General features: G+C 64.9%; 1 protein-coding gene across 1 annotated transcript; it reads left to right on the top strand.

Moving 5' to 3' along the window:
* The first annotated feature begins 202 nt into the window (after positions 1-202).
* CHRD (chordin) lies at positions 203-8,083 on the top strand. Its single transcript, XM_041718080.2, has 23 exons — positions 203-487; positions 818-921; positions 1,446-1,572; positions 1,965-2,102; positions 2,179-2,296; positions 3,172-3,268; positions 3,373-3,514; positions 3,594-3,734; positions 4,201-4,283; positions 4,371-4,518; positions 4,616-4,722; positions 4,807-4,923; positions 5,011-5,167; positions 5,257-5,498; positions 5,585-5,698; positions 5,925-6,137; positions 6,220-6,313; positions 6,424-6,480; positions 6,567-6,670; positions 6,816-6,918; positions 7,022-7,176; positions 7,342-7,435; positions 7,596-8,083. The coding sequence occupies exons 1-23, from the start codon at positions 358-360 to the stop codon at positions 7,661-7,663; spliced, it is 2,853 nt and encodes a 950-aa protein (XP_041574014.2). The 5' UTR covers positions 203-357; the 3' UTR covers positions 7,664-8,083.
* Positions 8,084-9,148: the final 1,065 nt, after the last annotated feature.

Here is a 9,148-nt window from a genome sequence, read left to right as displayed (position 1 = left end):
CCTGGCGGGGCAGCAGCGTGCCCCGGGTACCGCAGGACGGGACGGGACAGGACGGAACGGGACGTCCCGTGCCAGGCGAGGGCGGCGGGGCCGGGGCCCGGGGATATGTGGGGGGGGGGGGTCGGAGCGCGGCGGGGGGCGCATCCCCCCCGGCCGGCCGCTGCCTGCGCCTCATTAGCGGGGCCTTTGTTTGCACAGGGCTCGCAGCTCCCGCTTGCCCATGCCGCCGCCTATAAAGCGGAGCCGGAGCCGGCAGCCGGGCAGAGGCGGCGGCAGCGCCCGGCAGCGCCCGGCCCCCCCTCCCCGCCGCCGCCGCCGCCTCCGGTCCCGGTCCGCCCGCCCCGGCCGGCCGGCACCATGCGCGCCGCCGCGCTGCTGCTGCTCGCCCTGCTCCCGCTCCGGCCGCTGCCCGGCCGCGCCGCCCGCCCCAAGCTCGCCCTGCCCATCCGGCCCGACACGGAGCCGCTGCCCCCCGGCGGGGCGGCAGGTAGGAGCCCCCTGCCCCGCACCCTTCCTTCCCCCGCTCCGCGCACCCCCCGTCACGCATTCCGCGTCGGGCACCCCCTCCCTGCCGCCCGCACCCCCGGCCGTGCATCGCACTCCTGCACCCCCTGCTCTGGCACCCCGCGTCCCGCCCCGGACCCCCCGGCTGGCACCGGCACCGGCACCGGCACCGGCACCGGCACCGGCACCGGCACCGGCACCGGGAGCGCAGCGGGCGGCGGGGCGGTGCCGGCCGGTCCGGGCTGCGGCAGGGGGGTGCCCGCGGCCCGGAGGTGACTGGGGACGGCGGTGGGTGGTGGTGGGGTCTCCGCAGGCTGCGCCTTCGGGGGGCACTTCTATGCTCTGGAGGAGACGTGGCACCCGGACCTGGGGGAGCCCTTCGGGGTGATGCGCTGCGTTATCTGTCACTGTGAGCCGGTGAGTGCCCCCACACGCCCCTTTCCCTGGGAGACCCCCCCAGGACCTGGATCTGCTGGGGAGGGGGCTGGCAAGGAGGGAGTTCCACCCTTCAGTTCAATACGCTCCTCTCATTCCCATGGAAGAGGGAAGCGGGATCCCTTCAGCCAGCCGGACACCTGGATGTTCTCCCCCGCGGCAGGGGGGAGGAGAAGGGGGGTTTAAAGGATCAGGCTTCATTCTTCCTCCCCCTCCTCGGGGATGGCCTCCGGGCCCCTTCCTCCCTCCCTCCCTCCCTCCGAGCAGCTCCCCGAGGCCGGGGCTGGCGGGCCACGCACAGCTGGTCAGGAGCCCGGGGGCTGTGGGGAGGGGGCCCTGGTTTGGCTGCTGTACAGGCAGCTGGGGACTGTGCAAGGTGTCCAGGGCTCCAGATGGAAAAATATGGGGGAAGCCATGCTGTGCTGGGAGGGCATGACTTGGCACACCTAGAAATGGCCTGGCACACCTTGGCACGGTTTTCCTGGGGTCTTCTTGGCCCCCCACAGCAGAGGAACCACCGCGGGAAGCCTGTGGGGAAAGTGAACTGCAAGAACATGAAACAGGACTGCCCCGTGCCTACCTGTCCCCGGGCCACGCTGCTGCCTGGACACTGCTGTCACACCTGCCCCAAAGGTGAGGAGAGTGGCTGCTTCTCTGCAGGGAGCCCCCACCAGTCCCCCAGGGTCCCCTGCTGGCCTGAGAAAGGGGGCATTGCACACGCCCCTGAAAAGGGCTGGTCAATTTGTTATGGAAGTCACCAGTGCCCATGATACAATGGGCAGGGGAAAGCCCTGATGGGAACAGCCTGAAAGGAGTTCAGGGAAGGCACACAGGGCTAAATGCCCTGCCTGACCATGTGCCTGTGCACAGCCTGCCCCAGCTAAGAGCCCCATAGTGATTCACAGGGCACATCTTGGTCTATCTCAAAAGGGGTGATTTATTATTGTCCCCCACCCCAAGCTCTTGGGCACAAGCAGCCTGTATGATGATCTCCTCCTGTGTCCACCCCATGCCAACCTTGCCAGGCCCCCCAGAGAAGAGCCCTGCACTCCGCTTTGACACCTTCGAGTACTTCCAGGACAAGGAGGATGACTTGGACAAGCCCTACAATGACCGCTCCTACCTCAGCTCCGAGGGCCTGGCTCGCGATGACGCCCGCACAGGTGAGCCACCCACCCGGACAGCAGCAGTGTGGGGCACCCCCAGTGCTTCCCCTCAGCAGCAGCATCTCCTCCCCAGAGTTTGTGGCCTTGCTGACGAGTGGCCCGGAGCCGTGGCACCCCACGTCCAGCGCCGTGGCCAAGGCTCGCTTCACCCTGCTGCGCTCCTCCCTGCTCTTCTCCATCAGCTACGAGCGGTGAGTCCTGCCCCCTGTGCCCTGTCCAGCCTGGCACAGCAGGAAAAGGGGGAGATGCAGCAGTGCTCATGCCTCAGTTTCCTTTCTGATATCCCCTCATGGTGCCACAGCCTTGCGCTGACAGAGTGATAGATTTGGAGAAGGGGGGGCAGTGTGCTGGGCTCCAGCCTAGGTCAGCAGCCAGAATTTCGGCACACCCACAGTGTCGGCCCAGCCTCACCCATTTGCCTCCAGGTCTGGACTGGAAACAAATGGGAACAGTTCCAGGGCTCCCGTGGGTGCAGCTGGCAGAACTGCTGTGCCACCCTGCAGGCTCTGCTGGAGGGCAGTGCCTTGGCACTGCTGCCAGGCTTCCCCATGCTTGCCATGCCCTCCCCGGATGCCCGCCAGCAGCAGAGCCTCTCCTCTCCCTCCCTCCTTCCCGCTCCAGTTTCTTCTGCTCTTCCACGCTTCCAGGCCCCTTTGCATAGTAAAGTGGTGACTAATTTCCAGCTCTGACAGGGAGAGCCAAGCGGAGCCGAAAATGCTCCTTATTTACAGCCTCAGCACTCAGCTCCCCGCGGGTCCTGCCGTGGTGCCTTTCCCGGCAGAGCCCCTCATCCCCCTTTGTGCCGGTTAGACACCGCTCCAGGACAGGGGAGCCCAGAGAATCCATGCCAAGCTGGCATTTGGCAGGACAGCAGTGTTGGGCTAGTCCTGGAATGGGCGGGCAGAGCCTGGCCCTTGGCACCCCAGGAGAGCGTCTTCCTTGTCCTGCCCGCCCCAAACCCGCGGTGACCCCTGCGTGCCCTCTGCGGTGCCCCCTGTGCCCGGTGCTGAGTGAGGGGGAGGCAGGGGCAGGTCCCGGCCCCTGCTCACCCCTGACCTGCTCGCAGGCTGGGCCGGCCGAGCCGGGTGCGTTTCAGTGACCCCGAGGGTAACGTGCTGTTTGAACACCCCGTGCAGAAGAGCGCTGCCCCCGAGGATGGCATGGTGAGAGGGGCTGGCAGGGCAGCGGGCACGGTGCCCCTTCCAAGCCCTGCCGGGGGTGTGGTGCCCCCCAGCCACCGCCCAGCCCTTCCGTTCATCACCCGCAGCTCTGTGGGATGTGGAGGACGGTGTCCAAAGCCAACGTCCAGCTGCTGCGGGGGGAACAGCTCCGTGTGTCCCTCATCACACGGGCACAGCCCTCCGGAGAGGTCCACGGGCACATCCTCAAGCACCGGGCACTCTTCGCAGGTGAGTCCAGCTCCTGCATGTGCACCCAGCGGATGCCCACCAGAATGTCCCTCATGTCCCTGTCCCTGTCCCTGCACAGAGACGTTCGGTGCCATCCTGACCTCGTCGAACCCCTTGCACTTGGGTGCTGGGGGCATGGCCATGCTGACACTGAGCGACACAGAGAACAACCTGCACTTCATCCTCATGGCCCGGGGACTGCTGGAGCCTGGAGCAAGGGGTGAGGGCGGGCAGGGAGGGAGGGAGGCACTGCCCAGAGGAGTGCATGGCATGTCTGCGGCTCAGGATCTGTGGGGTGAGGATGGGTGGCTGGGCTGGGTGTGGGGCTCAGGGTGGGTATAGGGGCTGTGTGTCCAGTGGGGTGGAGGGTGAGGGGTGCATACAGTGTGGTATGTGATTTGGAGTGTGCCTGGTGGGGAGGGAATGGTTGTGCTCCTATGCAGGGGGCTGGGGGTACTGCAGAGTATATGGGGTGTGAGGGTCAATGTGCAAGAAGGATAGGTTTGCACTGCGGGTTTGCAAGGATTCAGGGCATGCTGGAGGGAATGATAAGGGCCCAGGTACACAGGGGCAGACAACTGGCAAGAAAGTGCCAGGGGTTTGGAGGTGGCAGGCACAGAGGTGTAGGTTTGACAGTGGTTGCAGACACCAGGTCCAGCGGGTCCTCTCCCCTCTGCCATGTCCAGAATCTCCGTGGGTCCCACTGAGGGTCCGCATCCTGCACCAGGGCCAGATGCTACGGGAGATCCATGCCAACATCACTGTGGAGGTAAAGCGTTTTCTTCCCCCACATGCCCTGGCAGCCACGGTGCCCAGAGCAGCAGGGCTGATCCATGGCACTCTACACCCCTGCCAGGACCCCGACTTTGCGGAGGTGCTGAGCGACCTGTCTGCCCAGGAGCTGCAGTGGCTGGTGCAGGGGCAGCTCCGCATCGTGGCTGAGACGGAGGGCCGGCACGCACGCCGGCTGGCTGGCACCATCACCACCCGCCGCAGCTGTGACAGTGAGCACAGGGCAGGCACGCTGGGGTGCAGGGGGATGGCTGTGCTCACCCCCGTGCCAATCTCACCCACCCTTGTGCCTCTCTCCCCGGACTGAAGCCATCCAAAGTGTGCTGTGCGGAGCAGACGCTTTGCTGCCGACCAAGACCGGGGCTGTGGGCTCAGCCAAACTGGCGCTGCATGAGAACGGCACCCTGGAGTACCAGGTGAGTGGTGGGCACCCATTTCCCTCTCGAGGGTCCCAGGTGTATCTGCCACCCTGACACTGTCCTTTGGCACCCCACCCACAGGTGCAGGTGGTGGGCACTGCCAGCGAGGTGGTGGGCATCACACTGGAGACCAAACCCCGACGGAAAAGCAAGAGGAACATCCTGTTTGACATGACACCCAGCTACAAGGATGGGCAGGTGAGCACTAGTCGATGCTGGGAGGGCTGGCATGGGGACTTTGGGTGAGTCCCTGTCCCAATCTGCATGGTCTCCCACGGGTGGCAGGCCTGGGGTGCCTGGCAGAGCCCCAGCGCCCGCGATGCCCACATGCTTCTACAAAATGAGCTCTTCCTCAACGTGGCCACCAAAGACTGGGCAGAGGGTGAACTGCGGGGCCAAATCATCTCCCTGCCCTACAGCGGACTGCTCGCCCGCTACACAGGTACCAGGGACACGCGGGGTGGTAATGGGGGGCAGTGGGGCAGCCTCCCACACACCCCCCACACCTTCCCTGTCCCTGTCTGTGCGCAGAGATGCCCGTGGCACTGGCAGGGCAGCTGGTGTCCCCCCCGGTGCACAGTGGCGCTGGGGGACATGCCTGGCTCTCGCTGGATGAGCACTGCCACCTGCACTACGAGATCTCGGTGGCGGGGCTGGGGCGCCCGAGCGATGGCACAGTCAGTGCCCACATCCACGGGGTGGCTGAGCTGGGGGAGATGGGCACCCGCCCCCACCAGCACAAGCGCCTGCTCAAGGGCTTCTACAGCACTGAGGTGAGGTGGGCACCGGGTCAGGGCACCGCCCAGCAGGGGCTGGGCCAGGCCTTATCCCCACCCTGGTGCCCCTCTTGCCACGACAGGCTCAGGGGGTGGTGAAGGACCTGGATGCCGACCTGCTGCAGCACCTGGCCCAGGGCACTGCTTTCCTGCAAGTCAGCACCAAGGCACACCCCAACGGGGAGATGCGGGGACGGGTAGGTCCTCACCAGGCAGGGCACCCCTACCCACCCCCACTGCTGCCTGTGGCCGGGTGGCACTGCCTGGAGCAGGGTGGAAGGGCACAGGATCACTCTGTTACCGGGTCCCAGCGGTACAGCCCGATGTGTTTTGTGGTCATGGGTGGTTCCTTCACCAGCCTGACCATGGAAGGCAGCCAGGCATGGGCATGGGAAGTGACCTCCTGCTCGTTGCCCCCTCCAGGTGCACATTCCCAACCAGTGCCAGGCAGGAGGGACCCGCCTGGCCCCAGGAGAGTCCTTGGGGCAGGCTGAGCTCTCGGAGAGTACCAAGACCAGGGACCTGGAGCAGCTGAAGAAGGACCCCAACTCCTGCTTCTTTGAGGGTCAGCACCGGGCACATGGCACCCGCTGGGCACCTGACTATGACAAGAAGTGCTCTATCTGCAGTTGCCAGGTATGAACTGGGGGTTGTGCTGAAGGGGCAGCACCCATCAGTAATGCCCCTCTCTAATGAGGCCCATCTCTGCTGTCTCCAGAAACGCACAGTGATCTGCGACCCCATCTTGTGCCAGCCCCTCAACTGTACCCACCAGGTGCACCCCGAGGAGCTGTGCTGCCCCATCTGTGAAGGTACCTGGGGGGTGGCTGGTGGGGCTCCTTGTGAAAACAAGGTGGAGGTCCCTTTCAGAGACTTTGCTGGCACCGTGTGCACCCCCTCATGGCCTTCCTCTTCCTTGTAGAGAAGAAGACAGAGCAGGAAGAGCTGAAGCTGGAGCGGGCACGGGACAGTAGCGAGGGTGGGTCCTTGTGGGCATGGGCTGAGGGGTCAGCTCTGCAAAGGCTGAGTCACAAGGGCTGTGACTTCCTCTTCTTCCTCTTCCAGGCTGCTACTTCGACGGCGACAAGACATGGCGAGGCTCTGGCACCCGCTGGCACCCCGTCGTGCCCCCGTTTGGCCTCATCAAATGTGCCATTTGTATCTGCAAGGTGGGTGTGGGTTCCAGACGTGCCCCCTAACCTGGTCTGGCCCCTGTGGGTGCCCTCAGTTCCAGGGCACTGTAGGGAGGCTCAAAGGAGGGCATGGGGAGCTGGCTGCCCTGTGCCCCCCATGAGCCCTGTGCCCTCCCCGCAGGGCACCACAGGTGAAGTGCACTGCGAGAAGGTGCAGTGCCCACAGCTCACCTGTGCCAACCCCATACGTGCCAGCCCCTCTGACTGCTGCAAACAGTGCCCAGGTACCTGCACCCCTCTCCTGCCCTCCGTTCTCCCTGCATAGCTCCTGTGTGCCCCGCTTGGCAACGCCACAGGCGGGCATCCTCCCAGTGCCCTTTCCTGCAGCCCCAGAGAAGAGTGTCCCGGAGCTGGCTGACTCCATGCAGGCAGATGCACCGCGGGCGTGCCGCTTCGGGCGGCGCTGGTACCTCAACAACGAGAGCTGGCACCCCTCTGTGCCCCCCTTCGGAGAAATGAAGTGTATCCTGTGCTGGTGTGTGGTGAGTGTGCCGGCCTAGGGCAGCACCAGGGGAAGGGAAGGTGCCACTGTGCCAGTCCCCAGGGCTTTGGGAATGGGTGGGAGAGCAGCACCCCGGACACTCGCTGCACCCTGAGGAGCTGCTGTCCCCCCACCCTGGTGCTCAGCTGCTCTTTCTGCTCTGCAGTCGGGGGAGACGCACTGCCAGCGCCAGGAGTGCCCCCCATCCGCCTGCAACAGCCCTGCCACGAGGGACAACCCCTGCTGTGCCAAGTGCCGTGGTGAGTGCAGTGCTCACTCATAGGCACCACTGCCCAAACACCCTGTGGCAGTCCCTGCACCTCCCAGTCTTGCTGCTGAGCCAGGGCTGGCACAACCACCCCACGCACCCTCCTGGCACCCGCTCTGCCCATCTCTCATCCCCACTTTTCCCCCCCTCAGCCCTTGATGCCCCCTCAGATGCACGGGAGAAGGTCCAGGATGCCAAGGTGGAGTCACGGAGCCACTGAGCAGTGAGGGCTGCCCAGAGCAGGGCAAGCACGCAGCGACGCTGGGTGGCATGGGGGGGCCCCACTGCTTCCTGCCCCTGCCCGTGCAGGGTGGGGGGCACAGAGGAGCACAGTGGGGTGCACACGGCCTGGCCCCCAGCCTGGGCACCCCATCTCAGCACGACTGCAATGCCAGGACTGCCCTACCCACTTGTGCCAGTGGGCAGTGGCCAGGCTCATGGAGGCTGGGGCACCGCTGCCCTGCCACTCCAAGCCCCCCTGGCCGGCGGGCAGCGTGCCCACGTTGTACATAGTGTAAAGTCCTTCTGGCCCTTGTTTACTGCACCCACCCTGTCTCGGACGGGTTTCTCACATAATTTATGGTGCCAGCGGATGGAGGTCAAGATGTATTTATTAAAACCAGAGCTATTGCCCACCTGGTCCCTGTCTCTTCCTAGCAGCAGCAGGCACAGGCCTGTGCCCCTGCATCCCATGGGGAATTTGCAGGCCTTGGCATTGCTGGGGTTGGGGATATTTGGGGTGTGAAAGCCAGTGCCAGGACGAGACACCCCTATGGGCTATGGGGTGGCACTGGAAAAGACCAGAGCAGTGTACAGTGCCCACAGTTGGAGCCACAGTGCCAACCTCTGCCCACAGTGGAGGCTGCCAACACGGTGATTGGTGATGGTGCCTGCTGGCACAGGGATGGCAGGACTCTGTTCCCCACACCTCCATGGTGGCAAAAAGAGCCCAGCCTGGGGCCCCAACCCATGCCACCCATGGAGGCCCTTGTCCTACAGCACCCACAACCAGTCACGTGCCCAGGGCTGGGCACAGACACCCATGGCTGTGCAGGGCAGACCCCTGTGTGTGCTCTGGGGCAGCACAACCCCAGTGACCACGTACAGCTGCACCGGGCTAAGGCCCCGTGGGGCCTGTGGGAGACCCAATGCTGCCACCTGCCCTTTGATCCCTAACGTGGAGGACTGAGGGATCTCTGGGACCATTTGTACCGTGCTGGTGTACACTGGGATGACTGGGACAGTCAGAGCTATACTGGAACAGTGCCAGAGCTGTAGGGAAAGTAACACCAGGCTCTGCTGGGATAGCAGTAAGGGGTGGTGGCACAACCACGACACTGTAGTGGGACAGTGTTAGCCTATAGTGGGGCTGTGCCCAGGGTGACACTAGGCTAGGCTGGAGTAGTGGTACAGCAATAGGAGCATGGCACTGGGGCACACTGGGACAGAGGACTGCATGCTAAGCTGGGTGTCCTGCCCTGCACCCACAGCCATGCAGGCACCTGTGCCAGCAGGGTGGCATCACCTGTGGTGGTCTTGCACTATGCTGGTGGCCCACGGCCAGGCACACTGGTGGCAGTGGGCAGAGCAAGTGTCCTGGCACAGGGCTTCCCCTCCGGATGAACATCCCTGCTGCCACGGGGCAGTGCCAGGAGCTGACGAGCAAGAGGGAGCTCCGTGCCCGGGAATACAATGAGCGGGCAAC

The sequence above is a fragment of the Taeniopygia guttata genome, chromosome 9 (genome assembly GCF_048771995.1).
Source record: "Taeniopygia guttata chromosome 9, bTaeGut7.mat, whole genome shotgun sequence".
Lineage (NCBI taxonomy): Eukaryota > Metazoa > Chordata > Aves > Passeriformes > Estrildidae > Taeniopygia > Taeniopygia guttata.
Note: the sequence above shows the minus strand (reverse complement) of the source record. Positions and strands in the feature narration are given on the sequence as shown.

Excerpts from the sequence above, each read along its gene's own strand:
- CHRD (XM_041718080.2), top strand. The coding sequence starts at position 358 with ATGCGCGCCGCCGCGCTGCTGCTGCTCGCCCTGCTCCCGCTCCGGCCG. Across the intron at positions 922-1,445 it reads TTATCTGTCACTGTGAGCCG|CAGAGGAACCACCGCGGGAA; the intron begins GTGAGTGCCCCC and ends GGCCCCCCACAG. Across the intron at positions 6,481-6,566 it reads GGCACGGGACAGTAGCGAGG|GCTGCTACTTCGACGGCGAC; the intron begins GTGGGTCCTTGT and ends TTCCTCTTCCAG.